Source organism: Octopus sinensis, linkage group LG30 (genome assembly GCF_006345805.1).
Source record: "Octopus sinensis linkage group LG30, ASM634580v1, whole genome shotgun sequence".
Lineage (NCBI taxonomy): Eukaryota > Metazoa > Mollusca > Cephalopoda > Octopoda > Octopodidae > Octopus > Octopus sinensis.
This window is the reverse complement of record NC_043026.1, coordinates 515,133-532,632: the sequence shown is the minus strand read 5'-3', so window position 1 is coordinate 532,632 and position 17,500 is coordinate 515,133. Positions and strand designations below refer to the sequence as shown.

At 36.1% G+C, this 17,500-nt stretch overlaps 2 protein-coding genes across 2 annotated transcripts in view; one reads left to right on the top strand and one right to left on the bottom strand.

The window, feature by feature from the left end:
- LOC118768483 overlaps positions 1-10,190 on the top strand; it is a 30,730-nt gene extending 20,540 nt beyond the window's left edge. Inside the window, exons 5-7 of the mRNA XM_036515100.1 lie at positions 2,835-3,173; positions 6,960-7,117; positions 10,179-10,190. Coding sequence (XP_036370993.1) covers positions 2,835-3,173; positions 6,960-7,117; positions 10,179-10,190 — 509 coding nt within the window. The remainder of the gene's footprint in view (positions 1-2,834; positions 3,174-6,959; positions 7,118-10,178) is intronic.
- A 604-nt stretch (positions 10,191-10,794) lies between these two features.
- Positions 10,795-17,500, bottom strand: part of LOC115226727 — a 12,789-nt gene continuing 6,083 nt past the window's right edge. The window contains exon 4 of the mRNA XM_036515099.1: positions 10,795-10,806. Coding sequence (XP_036370992.1) covers positions 10,795-10,806 — 12 coding nt within the window. The remainder of the gene's footprint in view (positions 10,807-17,500) is intronic.

Sequence of the window (17,500 nt, the reverse complement as noted above, 5' to 3'; positions counted from 1 at the left end):
AAACATCTGTGGAATAGTTTCTGGGTTATTGCCCTTTATCAACACAGAGTAACTGCTTTGGCCAGATAGCGTTGCTGAATTCACAGTTCGAACATATAATTTTCAAAGTGACACACAGTCACTAATCAAAAAATAGAAATATTATTATTTCTAAATCTCTCAAAGAAAGACATACAGTAACAGTTCTTTAAAGTAAAGGCTATTTGCCAACATAATGTGGCTGTCCCGAAAGGGACTATGTTACTGTTGTTTTAGCTCAGCTTGGTGGGAATACTAAGCTCCCAGCTCGGAAATACAAGGACACAGATAGTATGTTGTATAACCAACTAGAAATGATGTTTCTTAGGGCTAAAACTACAGTAACATCGTCCCTTTCGGGACAGCCACATGTTGGCAAATAACCTTTACTTTAAAGACCTGTTACTGAATGTCTCTGAGATTTAGAAATAACAATATTTCTATTGTTTTTTTTTTCTTTTTTATTCTATCCCTTCCAAGCTTTTGGCAAATATTTCATACCAGCTGTCAACTTGTCGAACTTGATTCCCGGATCATCGCACTATAATAATTCTCTAGAGCTAATTATTCGATAGCTCGGCGAGCTGGCAGAAACGTTAGCACGCCGGGCGAAACGCGCAGCCGTATTTCGTCTGCAGTTACGTTCTGAGTTCAAATTCCGCCGAGGTCGACTTTGCCTTTCATCCTTGCGGGGTCGATAAATTAAGTACCAGTTACGCACTGGGGCTGATGCAATCGACTTAATCCGTTTGTCTATCCTTATTTGTCCCCTCTGTGTTTTGCCCCTTGTTGGTTGTAAACAAATAGGTATTTCGTCTGCTGTTACGTTCTGAGTTCAAATTCCGCCGAGGTCGACTTTGCATTTCATCCTTTCGGGATCAATAAATTAAGTACCAGTTACACACTGGGGTCGATATAATCGACTTAATCCCTTTGTCTGTCCTTGTTTGTCCCCTCTGTGTTTAACCTCTTGTGGGCAATAAAGAAATACGAAATAGGGGTTTGTAGGGGGCGGGATTCAAACATACCCGGTGACAGTACTTTTAACTTAATTTCCAGCTCCCAAATAGAACTATCTTTTCTCGTTCTATATTTAAGAGATGAGGAATTATGTACACTATTTACATTACTTACATTTGACTGATATTTGTCCTCATCTTGTTTATTGTTAACACAACGTCTCGGCTGATATACCCTCCAGCCTTCATCAGGTGTCTTGAGGAAATTTCGAACCTGGGTTCTCATTCCTGAGGCATATAACCTTAATGGTTAAGAGCGCGGGCTACTAATCCCAAGATTCCGAGTTTGATGCCAGGCTGTGACTTGAATAATAATAATAATAATAACAACAACAACAACAACAACAACAACAACAACAACAACAACAACAACAACAACAACAACAACAACAACAACAACAACAACAACAACAGCAACAACAACAACAGCAACAACAACAACAGCAACAACAACAACAACAACAACAACAACAACAACAACAAATCCCCAGGTTCGAAATTTCCCCAAGACACCTGATGAAGGCTGGAGGGTATATCAGCCGAAACGTCAAATATAAATAATGTAAATAATGTATTTTTTTGTCGTTCTAGAAGGAAGATCTGGACGGATACTTCTAACGGCCGCAGCTCCAAGGAAACTAGCAGTGATAATGTTTTATCAAGTTTATATGCATGCATGGATTGATTGATTGATTGAGTGATTGATTGATTGATTGATTGATTTACAGTCGAATGACTATAGTTGGAGTTGAAATTATGAATCAGTAATTGAGTGTAGAATGCTCACACTTATTTTGTTTTTATAGTTACATAAACTTTATTAATACCAACATATGAAGATGACTGAAAATTATAGATATGGACCCCGTTTCCTTATTTTCGCGAACTGCTTTTAGGATACTTATTTCTATTTTTAACTGTGCCTTGATTGGATCGCCACGACAGGAGTTTTTTCTAGTCTATGACAGCATTAATATTTCAAGTTTATTAAGGCGGTGAGTTGGCAGAATCGTTAGCACGCCGGGCGAAATGTTTAGCGGTATTTCGTCTACCGCTATGTTCTGAGTTCAAATTCCGCCGACGTCGACATTGCCTTTCATCATTTCGGGTTCGATAAATTAAGTACCAGTTGCATACTGGAATCGATCTAATCGACTGTCTTCTCCCCAAAAATTTCGGGCCTTTTGCCTAGAGTAGAAAAGAGTATTATGATATTTCAAGTTTTAATACCAGATATCGTATGATATTGAAATATTTGAAAACAACATTGCATTTTATTAGCATTAAATGTATGGAAAACATTGACTTTCGTATTAATTTTTAATACGTCCTGGCGTATTCGAACGTGTATATGCTAATCACTGATGTATTTCGTCTGTGGAGAATGACTTATTCTTTCAGACAATGTGTGTGCACAACACACTCGTTTCATTGAGGTAAGAGAAGTTTCAAACTACACGATTTTTCGAGCCAATCTGCGAGGCTTGCCCAAGTTACAGTCATTGCCTTATCTCTTGACTAAGTTTACAAAAATATATCAATTGTTTTCACTATGGTCAAATACACAAACCCTCGTATGTCCTTCCTGAGTGCAAATAAGGACTTTCTTTCTGGCTGTTTTCATGATATGGAATCAGTATCCTTTTATTTCATCTCGCTATAATACCTTGTCATCGATTTCTTTGGAGAGCAAATCCGGTCAGCGTTTTATTTTTATGTGGTGGAATTACTAGGAATATATTAATTGAATTTTCAAATATTTTTCAAACATTTTCAATGCTTCTTTTTCTTTTTTAGTAAAATACGAAAATGTTGACGACACAATCTCGAACAACATTGATCTCCACTTTGTAGTTTCCATATTGCGCAGAACCTCTTGTCTTCTAGAATGGCATCAATTGACTACCCGTTCACAGAATTCGACCAGAGCATTGTATGTCGTTCACAGGGAACGGGCCACCAACCCTGCCAACTGGACCTGGAGCGAAGCCCTTAACTCTACGACCGTGCATTATAAACTAGAGTCTCTACTACCAGGTAGGCGATATGAAGCGGGATTAATGTGGCTACCGAACATACACGGCACAAAACGCTTTCTGTTGACTTCACTTCATTTCAAGACAAAATTAAAAAGAGGTTGGCACGCATTTATAAAATTTTTAACTTTTTGTTATTTCTTTATTATTTTTAAGTAATATTTGTGAGAATGTGTGGCTTGGAAGTGGTTAAGATATTGTATTCATGATCGTAAGATCGCAGTTTCGAGTCCTGGACTTGGTGGTGCATAGTATTCCTAACCAAAACTCTTCATTTCACGTTTATTCTGATGAGGTATTGAATACTTTCATGATTATTTATTAAAAACATTTTCTAATTATTACTCTTATTATCATTATTAAGGAAACCTGCTGGAAGAATCGTTAGCAGGCCGGGCGAAATGCTTAGCGGTATTTCACTCGTCTTTACGTTCTGAGTTCAAATTCCACCGAGGTCGACTTTGCCTTTCATCCTTCAGGATCGATGAAATAAGTACCAGTTGAGCAGTGGGGTCGATGTAATCGACTAAACCCCTCCCCCAAACTTCAGGCCTTGTGCATATAAGGGAAAGGATTATTACCTTCAGTATTATTAAGGTGGCGAGCTGGCAGAATCGTTAGCACGCCAGGCAAAATGATTAGCGGTATTTCATCCGTCTTAAACGTTCTGAGTTCAAATCCCGCCGAGGTCAACTTTGCCTTACATCCTTTCGGAGTCAATAAAATAAGTAACAGTTAAGCACTGGGGTCGATGTAATCGACTTACTCTTGTGCCAAAATTTGAGACCGATGTTATGCGAGCTGACAGGATTATTAGTGCGCCGGACAAAAAACTTAGTGGTATTTTGTTCGTGTTTACGATCTGTGTTTTTTACGTTCTGTGTTCAAATCTCTCCGTAGTTAACTTGGCCTTTCGTCGTCTCGAGGTTGACAAAATAAGTAATAATAGTTAGACACTGGGATCGATATAAGCGATTGGCCCCCTCCTCCAAGATTTCCGGCCTATTATTTAATTCCTTTATTCAGCTATCATTCACAAACTTTTGTCCTTCTTCAGTCTTTTGAAAAAAAAATTTTCATTTACAATAGTGTATTATGAGAATAAGGATTAAAATTGACATACTAAGACAATCCCTGCGTTGATTGAGAACGCTATAGGTGACTGCACCTTACAATGTTACTTTACATGCAGAAGTTCACTCTTTACGTAGAGATTTGGGAGTGCTAATTTGGGAGTACTCAACTGCAGGTTGCTACAGAACAGCAATCGAGTAATTAGACCCTACAGTTTCGTTCATAAACGTGACACGAGTGTCGTATGCAGATGTACTGTGATAACATGGTACGTACACATTGTAAGAGCGCGTGATATGAGGTCGATAGATAAACCATGTATAAAGTAAGAAGCTAGGAAATCAGTCGTTTCTATCCAGTAACCGTATTAAATTATGTACATGAATCCGAGACATTTAATTCACAGCGGTAAATATCATCTATACCTATACAGATTTTACATAATAATATGTAACTCACGACAGTAAATAGAAGCAGCATAGTGAAATTGATGAACTGATTCAGTCCCTTTAAGGGATTAAAACTACCAGTTTGGGATAAACTTTTCAGGCACGAAAGTGCAGTCAGTCGGACCTGCCCAAGATGCGGACAGAGCGATGAGGCCGTTCTGCCCACACTCGTCCAGTGTCCGATGATATCTGACGTGTGGGTATATGTCAAACACCTGGTTGTCGCGTCTGTGAGGAGCACAGCTGTCAACTGAGTCCATCATTAAGATTGTCCCACCGCCCTCTTTTAACCGGGAAAGCCAGGCAGCTTTTCCTTGCTTAGTGGCGAAAGAGGTTGTGTGACTGTCACGGGTGAAAGGCTTGAGGACGGGCACCTTTCTCTCTGGCACTGGTTTGATTAACTTCTTCATCTTCCACATGAAAAGAAAACTAAGGCTGGAGAGAGAGTTATTGTTCCCGAGCTAATTTGAGATAAGATGGACAAATGTTGCAAGAATGGTCAGAATGAATGGACCTGACTTGAGTATGAACTTCTAGGTTTTGACCTAGCGATTGGCTTGCGGCTTGTGGGGTTTCCGCGATCAACCCAGAAAACTTTTGAGATCTACGTTGTTTTTATGTTTACATGAATAATATCTAGCCTTTTACCTTTTGTTAAAACCTGTGTATATGCTTTTTTTTGTATGACCCCTACCCCTTTGCCTTGTATTGTCCCTCTATGTTAATCCCTTAGTGGCAAATAAAGAAAATAATTTTCTACATCCAGAAAAAAGTATATTTCACCTTCGCAGGTCCTCTGAGACTAATGAGAAACTGATACAGTTGAAATTCAGATTACTTCTACAGGAAAAACATGAAAGGAAATGGAATTTCACAAGGGTGACGTAATTGGATGGAAGAAAAAGCAGTTAGTGCAGACACAGGGGTGGAAGTGGTGTAGATAGCATGGGTGTGTCAGTAACGTAATTTGGATGTGCCTTGTTATGGTAAGCAGTTAGCTATTTCAAAGGAGTCCAGGAGAAGAAGGAAGCTGATTAACGTTGGCTTTGAGTGTATGGATCGATTCGGAAATAAAAATGGGAAATAGTTTGAAGCTAAAAAATTTATGTTGTTTAGTTACGTTTCCTGTGTAGATACATTTCATTTATATCATCATTTGGATATTTAATTAATGCAATCATCGTTATATAGAAACTCGAGCTTCTACATATATATGTGTGTGTGTGTGTGTGTTGGCGGGACCGCCAACACTTTTCCCTGCGAAATAGGGGTAGCTTATCTTGTTCAGGCTATATTATTAGCATTATCCTGCGTTTGAGAATTCATATATATATATATATATATATATATAACATTATGATAAGGGTGTTAAATGATTACAACACCAGTCTGCTAGAAATAAACTCCAAATGGTCTATGAACCACTTAGATTATTACTCCACTTGTGTAGTGGAGTAATAATCTAAGTAGTTCAAAGACAATTTGGGGTCTATTTCTAGCAGACTGGTGTTGTAATCATTCAGCACCCTTATTATAATTTTAATATAAATTAACCATTATGGTATTTTTAGTCTGCTGGCCGCTGATAAATCATCAGATAAGGATTTTATCCTAATTATGTATAAATATAGATATGTGTGTGTGTGTGTGTGTGTGTTTGAACCCCACAACCGCTTGATAACCGGTGTTTGTGCGTTTACGTCTCTGTAACTTCGGCAATAGTGTAAGGTGTAACCGTCAGATAATATCGACGTAATATTAAACCTCCTAACGAGGTCAACTGCCTTTTCACCCATTCGGTTTCGATACGATAAAGTACCAGTTGAGAGTTGGGAATCAATGTAGTCGATTTCCCCATCGCATTTACGCCGGTGAGTTAGCAGAATCGTTAGCACGCCGGGCGAAATGTTTAGCGGTATTTCGTCTACCGCTATGTTCTGAGTTCAAATTCCGCCGAGGTCGACTTTGCCTTTCATCCTTGCGGGGTCGATAAATTAAGTACCAGTTACGCACTGGGGTCGGTGTAATTGACTTAATCCCTTTGTCTGTCCTTGTTTGTTCCCTCTATGTTTAGCCCTTTGTGGGCAATAAATAAGAAACGTTAGCCCGCCGGGCGAAATGCTAAGCGATATTTCGTCTGTCTTTATGTTCTGAGTTCAAATACCGCCGAGGTCAACTTTACCATTCATCTTTTCGGGATCGATAAATTAAGTATCAGTTGCGTAGTGGAGTCCATCTAATCGATTGACGCCCTCCCCCAAAACAAATTCGGGCCGTGTGCCTAAAGTAGAAAAGAATATATATTATTGAAGAAGCAAAAAAAAATATGACATTGAAGTTTTTTTTGTACTCCACTTTTTCAGTGACTCCCGACAATCATACAACAATGAAAATTGCCACACCATTGTGCGTTATTATTATATTGATTATTGCTGGTGTATCGATATATCTTATATGGAAACGACATCACAAAATGAGGAAGAAGACAGAAACGACATACTATGAGAACAAAGGATTCTGGGTAAGTTTTCTTTCATCTATATTGAAGCAGTTCACGTTGTATGGCTTTCATATATATATATATATATATATATATATATATATATATATATATATATATACTAGCACTATTGCCCGGCTCGTGCGCTCGTGCGTTCTATGCACGCGCGAATTAAGCTAAACTTGGATGAAGTTCAATCAAAATTCAATTATTTTTGGTTTTAAAATCAACCATTTAATGCCCTCTATTTTAGCGCTTATGTGTTACATTTCCTCAATAGGAAGTACGTAGAAGCGTTTCATAAATTTTTGATCAAATAATTGCATTGCTGAATTATTCTTTTTGATCAGTATTACTCATATTCTCCATGGTTTCTCGTTGCCTGTTTCCCTTTCACTAAACATTTTTATATCTTACTTTCCCCTATCCCCTCACACCACTCTCATTCCCCTCGCTATCTTATGTCATTCTATCACTCAGCCATTATTTCTTCCAAGTGAGGCTACTCTCTAACATTGATAGTTTTTCTAGAGTTACCTCCTTCAATGCTCAAACTTTAATCTATAATCTATAAGGCCTAAACAAACACATTATCGATTTTTGCACTTGCGAAATGAATTTCGGAACAAAAAGGGCGCAGTTCAATGTTCATTCGCCTAAACTTTAAGTGACCCATTTTTGATGGTTCTACGATTTGTTGGCTAGGAGGAGATGTGCCAGGAATTTAAACACACAGACAGACACACAAGTTGAGTTTTATATATATAGATATATGCACAAACACTCATACATACATATATACACTTGTGTGTGTGTGTGTGTCTGTGTGTCTGTGTGTGTGTGTGTGTGTGTCTGTTCTGTGTGTGTGTGTGTGTGTGTGTGCGTGCATATATGTACTATGCTTACACATACACACACATGTTCATTCTTCATACATATCCTGAGAAAAATACCGATTATTATCGCAATGTATAAAAGAATACAGGAATGAAGATGGCGGCATTAGAATTTTTAATCAGCTACGATCGTTTCAATAATCAGAAATTTTTGCATCAATCTTCATGATAAGTTATACATACAAATGATATAAATCTGTATTGTTTGCTTATTTTTATACTCTGCAAGGAATGCACCAACCTGATAATCGGTATTTTTCCTAGGACTTATAGCTCGTATGTAATATCATGTTATTTGAATTAGTAGAATGTTTCTTTCTTTTGCGGAATTCTTATTTTCTTACACATTCTGTCTGCTAAGATCTTGTATGAAGTGTTAACTTAGTATTCGCCTGAACTTTCTATTTCTTAAATATGTACCTGGCTGTGTGTACAAATATATATACATATATATGTGTGTGTGTGTATGTATGTATTATATATATATGTGTGTGTGCGTATGTATGCATAGGTATATATATATATATATATATATACATACATATATATGTATGTATACATATATAACTTTTTATATATATATATATATATATATATATATATATATATATATATATATATATATATATATATATATATATAATATATATATATATATATATATATATATATACATATACATATACATATACATATACATATATACAAACACTTGACAGAAAACATTCAGAACATTGATTATTTGGTAGTCACTAGGTGTGTTCAGTCAACCGTGTCAACCTCAACTTACGACGCCAGACATTGCCACTTGATACTAATACATGGACGTAGCGGGGAACCTGTTAAACTTTCTAAGACCAGTCATGTGACTATCCTCTACCAATCAATTTCTACTCAAAACATATACTACTTTGAGTCATGAACTTCCTATGAATATAGGGTAAGTTCAAAACACTAGTCAGTAGCAAAACAGCTGCGACATAAGCCAGGTGTTTCTATTTGAATCTTTTGAAAATCACGAAAACTATGAAACCGGTTAAATATAACTATAAAAGAATATTTTAAGTATTCTCAGTGCATTTTCAACATATATTTTACTATATTTCTACTCGTGTGGAATAAAATAGTTTTATTTTTTGCGTGCGTGCGTGCGTGTGTGTGTGTATGTCTGTGTGTGTGTTAAAGAGAGTCGGAAGATGAGAGATACGAGAATTTTTATTAATCACTACAATTGTTTTCGACACATCTAGTATCGATCCCACACAAATGGGATGTTTAACAACTGGCTCTAGAGCATCCGATGGTGCAGATGTATATATATATATACAAATATGTATGTTAATGTGTGTGTGCGTCTTTGTGTGTGTGTGTATGTGTGTGTGCGCGCGCGCGTGCGTGCTTGTGTGTGTATACATACCTACATACATATATATATATATAGTTTTTAATATAGTTTTTAAGTTACCATATAAAAGAGACGACAACCACGATGATGATGATGATGATGATTATGACGACGACGATATTTATGGTGGTTATTTTAGAAAATTATGAAAATTATGATTAGAAGAATGGGGGGGAGGAAAAGGTTGACATGTTTTAGTAGTGGGAATGGTTTGGCATTGGTAGTTTCGCTCTTACTGGTGTGATTTGTATAAATAGATATGTCAAAAGATGATAGGGAAAAGACTACTGATACCAGCTGTGTCGGTGGTGATGGTGTTGTTGTTCGTGGCGATGATAATGGTTATGCGGCTGGGTTTAAGGTTAGAGAACTTAAGTTCAATGCTCTCCTGAAAATATATGCATACATAACCTTTATATGTGTGTGTGTGTATATATATATATATATATATATATATATATATATATAAATTAGAAAAAAAAACACCTTTTATCAATTCAGTAATGAAAAAATTAAATTATACTATATAGAAAAAAATTACAACCTATAGAAAAAATGAAATATAAAATAAAAACATATACTAATGATTAAGTAATGTGCAAAATAATAAATAAAACGTATTTATTTGGTAAAAATTGGGCGTATTTATATATACAGGGTGTCCATAAAGTCTCTTTACAGTTTTAAAATTTTATTACAAAGGCAATTGACAAGATATCTTCACCAGATTTGTTTTATTGTAATAATTGTTTATTAAAGTTTTTTAACTGTTATTTAATAGACCTCAATATGAGCACCATTAGTTGCGCGAAGCACATCAAGATGGTACTCGATTTCTTGCCATGTTCGCTGTAGGGTAGCCTCATCAACGGTGGCAATGGCATTACGAATTCTTTGCTTCAAGTCAGCAATGTCCCTTACCTTTGTTTGATACACGATATCTTTTACATAACCCCATAAAACGAAGTCCAAGGGAGTGATATCTGGCGAACGCGGTGGCCATGGAATTGGCCTATCCCTTCCAATCCATCAGTCTGGAAATGTTTGATTGAAGAACTGACGAACATGCCGTCCCCAATGTGATGATGCACCATCTTGCTGGAAAATGATGGTTGGTTGTAAATCAATCAGTTGTGGTGCCACATATTCGGTCAGAAGGTCAAGGTAAACATCTTCAGTAATTGCCGCCTCGTTGAAGAAAAATTATTCGATTGCACTTGATTCGATACCACACATGCACGAATTGAAGGACGCAATTGTGGATCTCTTCCAAACTTAGTTCTGTAGTTTCGTTGAGTCTGAACATCCAATTTTGTTTCAATAAACCAGGATACACATTGTGCCTTTTCATGAGGAGTAGCCATTTTATAGGAGTTCAGTGAATCAGTTCCCTTCCATCAACAGAGTATCTGAAACACAAAAATTGAATATAAAAAATAACTTTAATAAACAATTATTAACATAAAATAAATCTGGTTAAAATATCTCGTCAACTGCCTATGTAATAATTTTTTTTAATTGTAGAGAGACTTTATGGACACCCTGTATATATATATATATATATATATATATATATATACACGCCCAACCCATGCCAGTATGGAAAGCGGACGTTAAAACGATGATGATGATTATGCTATATATATATATATATATATATAATATATATCTATACGCGAGAAAGAAGCAACAAGAATGGATAGGTTTTTAGTACAATCGTTTCATACAAGGACAGCTTTTAAAAAGTTGCAAAAATTACAGCATATAACGTGTCCCGTACTCATCAGCTAAAATACATGTGAGTTCTCTAGACATCCCTAGTGGTTGAGGCTATACTCATGAAGTATTGTAGATAATTAAGTAACATAAACAGATTTCCAAAGTTCATTAAAGTTCTTTAAAGATGATGTACAGTCTTATCACAGAATTTAAAAAAGTTTAAATAGCCATCACAGAGAAGGTGACCCTAATCCATAGTGCACATATGAATTTCCAGAGATATGATGAGGGATTACATACTCACAGAAAGACAAATTTATCCATTGTTAATCACAACGAGGTGGGTCTCAATTCCTGCTTATTAGCATTACAGAGAGGGTGAATTAATCCTTTGTATAGATGCACAATTTCCAGTGGTGTAGATGTAAATTTCCAGAGAAATGAAGAGGAATTTCATATTCACAGGCGATAAATTTATCAATGGTTGAACACAATGAGGTAGGTATCAATTCTTGTTATATTTTTTTAAATTCTGTGATAAGACTGTACATCATCTTTAAAGAACTTTAATGAACTTTGGAAATCTGTTTATGTTACTTAATTATCTACATTACTTCATGAGTATAGCCTCAACCACTAGGATGTCTAGAGAACTCACATGTATTTTAGCTGATGAGTACGGGACACGTTTATATGCTGTAATTTTTGCAACTTTTAATAAAGCCTGTCCTTGTATGAAAACGATGTACTAAAACCTATCCATTCTTTGTTGCTTCTTTCTCGCTTATAATCACCCCACATTACTGTATTGTTAAAACAGTATAGTTTTTTTTTGGTGCATCTAAGTTAGTAGGTACCATATTCAAGTAAATTCATTAAATTAACTTGAATCTTTATTTTTGCTTTTTGATATATTATTAATATATATATCTATATATATATATATATATATAATATATATATATATATATATTATATAATACATATATACATCACCTTCATCACCTTGACTGACCAGTCCGTCGGGCGTCCATTTGGCATCGCTGATCCCAGCACGCTGTCCACTCCTCTCTGGATCGTGCCTTTCTCATCCAAGCGAACCCAGTCGCCCTCCTGAAATCGTAACTCCACCGTGGTGGAGGCCTTCTGAGTGGTCGTTTCCGCTCGCGCAAGTACCACTCGACAACTGCGCGGGTCCACCGATTATCGGTGAGCCGGGTGACGTGTCCAGCCCATCTAAACTTGATGCGTGTATATTCTACGATGACATCCCTCACGCCGGACTTCTCTCTGATGATCTCGCTACTGATGTGCTTTCTCAACGAGATTCCAAGCATTGACCTCTCCATGGCTCTTTGAGCATTATCATTGTTTAGAAAATGAATTCTTTTTGTTTAAATATAAAGTGCAGCAGCGAATTAAATCATTATTGAATGTACACGCAATGCGACGTCTTTAGGCATTGCATGCCTTTGGTGTAATCTTCTGGTTTTGCTACATCTGTCCAGGAACCATATCTTGATCTGCTTAATTGTTTTTGCGATAATCTTACTTACTGGACCGCTTTGGTTTTGCAAACAATAATCGAACTCATTTCCAGATCAAATTACTGATAATTTCTGCACACACTTCAGTGTTTATCTATATTCTGTGATCTGCCTACACTTTTCCTTCGTGAAGTATGATTTGGTACCGTCTATACCCAATCAGTGGAGGCGCAATAGCCCAGTGGTTAGTGCAGCGGACTCGCGGTCTTAGGATCACAGTTTCGATTCTCAGACCGGGCGTTGTGAGTGTTTATTGAGCAAATCTCCACGAGGCTCTTTCTCTCATTCTTTCTTTCTGTTTCTGTTATACCTTTATTTCAAATGACCAGCCTTGTCACACTCTTTGTTACGCTGAATCTCCCCAAGAACTTGTCTTTGGAGTGCTTAGCCAAATGCACGTTAATTTCACGAGCAGGCTGTTCCGTTGATCGGATCAACTGGAACCCTCGTCGCCGTAATCGACGGAGTACCATGATACTTAATCGAATGAGTGCCTGTTCTCGTATCCTACGCTATCTCCAGAGAGGCAAAACATCAATGAGAATTTGGAATCGATATCAATACATGAGCTGCCGTCATTGATATTACTCCGCTGTATTAGCTGAAAGTTTCTTCTGCTAGCGTTTCATCATACGCACGTCCAACAAAGATCGATAAAACCCACTAAAATATAGCCACTTCTCGGTAGAAAATAACTTACATGAATCATTTTCATTTCCCTCTGATGACTACCCTGTTAAGCATGAAATTTATAGTCATAGAAAAACAGTCTTTATTATCTGTTATAACAGAATAATAAGGCGATGATCTGACAGAATCGTTAGCGCACCGGGAAAATTGCTCAGTGGCATTTTGTCTGTCTCCACGTTCGAGATCCGGCGAGGTCGATTTTGCCTTTCATTTTTTTCTGGGTCGATAAAATAAGTACCATTTGAGCACTGGTGTTGATGTAATCAACTTACCCCTTCCCCTTGCTGGCCTTGTACAATAATTTGAAATTATTATAACAAGAGCACTCAGAGAGCGCCAACCTCTGCCAAGACAACACCAACGTCCTCTCAACGATTAGCCAGAAACGATTTTTAAAATGAGAATACCTGAAATAAACTCGACTGCTGTCACAAACGAGAATATTAAAAATGAACCCGACCCCTCTCAAAAATTAAGTAAAGAAAAACACAGGAAAATTAATCCAGAATCCTTGTCCGGTACCGGATTGGTCCCAAAATTGAATCAGGCCGAACATCCCTGAAAGTTTCATCCGAATCCATCCATCGTTTCCTGAGATATCTTGTCCACGGACAAACAAACAAACAAACGTGACTGTAAACAATACCTCCGCCTTTGCTAAGGCGGAGGCGGAGGTAATAAATGCATATATATACGTGCACACTGGTAGAAATTTTAAGAAAATCCGATTTGTCAAATGACTTCCAAACTTCATCTAAACCAGGTGTAAATTTTATGGTTCAAACCACGTTAAGAAAACGTGCCACTGTTTCTCGTCATTAAACTTAGTTCTTTTTATTTTTATCATTGATGTGCATTTATTTATTATGTAGTGAACATAGTAACTGTACTGGTATTAGTAAAGGGTGGCCATGTCGGTAGCAGTCTTGATAGCGGCATTAGTGCGCTAATGGCGGTAGCCGTGGGAAAGTTGGGTGGGTTATCTGGCGTTTATTAACAACTTAGCTCAACTGCTTTCTGTTTATCCAAACTCTGGCATCTGTCGGCCCGACTTCATTTTCTTATTTTTTATCATCAGGCGTTTCATACATCTGTACGTGTTCGTGTGTGTGTGCGTGAATATATATATATATGTGTGTGTGTGTGTGTGTGTGTGTGTGTGTGTCCGTGCGCGTGTATGTTTGTATGTATGTATGTGTATATATATAATATATATATATATATATTATATATATATATATATATATATGTATGTGTTTATATATATGTGTATATATATATGTGTGTGTGTGTCTCAGTAGACCTTAAATACACTTAAATATATGAAGGTGCAGACGATAACGGGGAAAGTGGGGGTGATGATAGTTAAGATGGTATTACGTTGGTAGCGACGGTGAAGGTTACCATAACAGAGATACCCAGGGTCATGCTGGTGGTGCTTATGGAAGTTACATAAATTGTAAACATGGTCGTATTTTGAAGATTTTGTTTGCAAAACATTTTTCATATATTTTTTGGGTTCTTCCGTAGTTTTTATATGAACCGTCTTAGATTCTCTTTGTTCTTGTTTTATTGCTGTTGTTGTTGTTGTTGTTGTTGTTGTTGTTATATGGTTATTGTAGTTGTTATGACTGTCATTGTTAATGATGCTGCTGCTGTTGCTACTACTGCTGCTGTTGACGATTCTTTTCTTCGAGGTTTTTGTTCTTCGTGTTGTTGCTTATATTGCCGCTGCTGCTGCTGGTGTTTTTAATGCTGTGCTTGGTGTTCTTTCTATTATTTTGGTAGTTGTTTTGTTGTTGTTACTGTTGTTGTTTGGCGGCGGTTAATTAAATTATCTAATAATGTACTCGGGACGAAACAAACGAGATTGGTGAAAGATCCGTCTGAAATCTTGCCAGTTGTCAGGAATTTATGTATGCATGCATGTATGTATGTATGTATGATGCGTTTCAGTAGGTTTCTATGTATGCATGTTTATTATATATAATATATATATATATATATATATATATTACATATACATATATATATATATAAATATATATATATATATACATATACATATATATATACATATACATTATATATATATAATATAAATAATATATATATATATATATACACATATATATAATAATATATATATCATATCTATATACATATACCTATATGTATATATATATGTACATATATACATAGTATAAGTATATATATACACGTATATATATACAATATATATACATATATACGTATATATATACATGTTTGTATGTTTGTATATATATATGTGTGTGTATATATGCACGACCGCCTCATTATGCTTGTGTGTATTTGTATTATCCTTACCAATAGTCATATGAGTGTGCTTTTTTGGATGTGTTTATGTATGATGCATGTATGTATGTATGTATGTATGTATGTATGTATGTATGTAAGTATGTATGTATGTATGTATAAAACTGTAGATAGACAGACAGACAGAGACGGGCAACAGACAGACAGTTATAAACACTTCTATGTTAGCAAGAGAGAAAGGGGAATATTCAATATTGGAAGTTGAAGCAAAATATTATTTTGAGCCTCTCGTTGCCGTACTTCGGACGATTTTGAAAAATGGAGCTGGAATTTTAGTATATTGCAAATATACAGTAAAAATGTTCGAATACAATAATGGATGCTAATAAGATACTGTAGAGCAACAGAATTTTACAGGAAAATCAAATAAAACAAAATTTTAAAAACAAGACACTATTTAACGTATCTTCACGTGAATATAGAGATGATATTTGTTTACAAATGTAGAGAACTAAATTTCTTTGAATGGCACTGGTTATTCAAATTTATTTTTATATGGAATTAAACTTCATTAAATTTTTGGTTAGAGTAGTAAAAGAATTAGTGTCATAGAATATTCAAATGGTCACATATTGACCACTCCGGCATATATATCCATGGTAGATATCGTTTAAATTTATGCTGTAGACTCTGCTTAAGGAAGAAATACTTTGTATTATTTCAAGAAAACTACAAAAAAAATGGAAGATCGGAGATGTTTATCCTTTGTAGTAAAAAAAAAGAAAAAAAACTTGGATTTTTTGCGTAGAATCAAGTACCCTGACCTCCTAATGTACCACAAACACCTTGTTTTTGTTTGGAAAAAGTGGGGGTGGGAAATCGGAACCCTCCCCCCATCTCAGAATCATTGGAAATATTTTTAGCATAAAATACACACAATATAGACGTTAACATATTAATTCACATAGTACCAACTAGTAAATATATATTTAATAACGAACCATCTAATCCACACTCTTGAAAACGTATTTCTATAAAATGTTGGAGGTGGGGTGGGTAAAATTTTCGAGAGTTCCACCCCACCCCATCCCCCGTTTTCCGGACAAAAAAAACGGTTTTTGTGGCATACTAGGTCACCGTATTTCATTCAACGAAAAAAAATTTCCAATGATGCCGGGATTGGGGGGAGGGCAATTTCCTCTTCCCCCTCCCACCCTTTTTTCCGAACAAAAGCAATGGGTTTGCGGCACATTGGCACATTAGGGGTTCAGGTTACTTGATTCCATGCAAAAATCCGAGGTTTTTTTTTTTAGAGAAACGTGTGCGGGTGTACTTGCCAATATTTACTCAAATTCTAAACCCAATCCTTCGTTTTCAGAGTTACACCATTTCAATGAAATTTTCTCCCGCTCATTTTTTTTTTTGCGAATTTGTTCGCATAATAATACACGCCTCACTTTACTTAGCTTAGATCAGAAATTTTGAAAATTGAAGGTGTCTTTTTACTTCCCGCATGTCTGTGTATACCTATGTATGTATGTATGTATGTATGTATGTATGTATGTATGTATGTAAGCTGCCGGACGAGATAGTGAAGATGCGGACGACCGCTCGGTTCAAAGTCTCTCTTGACCAGAAATGACCTGAACTCGTTGCATGAACACCACCCTGTACATAACTCCATGTCCCCCTACATGACCTTGCTTTTTGCTTTTTGAGCCCCAAAATTAACTTAACTTAACTTAACATATGTATATACATACACATATATCTATACATATGCATATATGAATTATATATATACGTATATATATATGTACGTATATGTATGTATATATATACGTATATA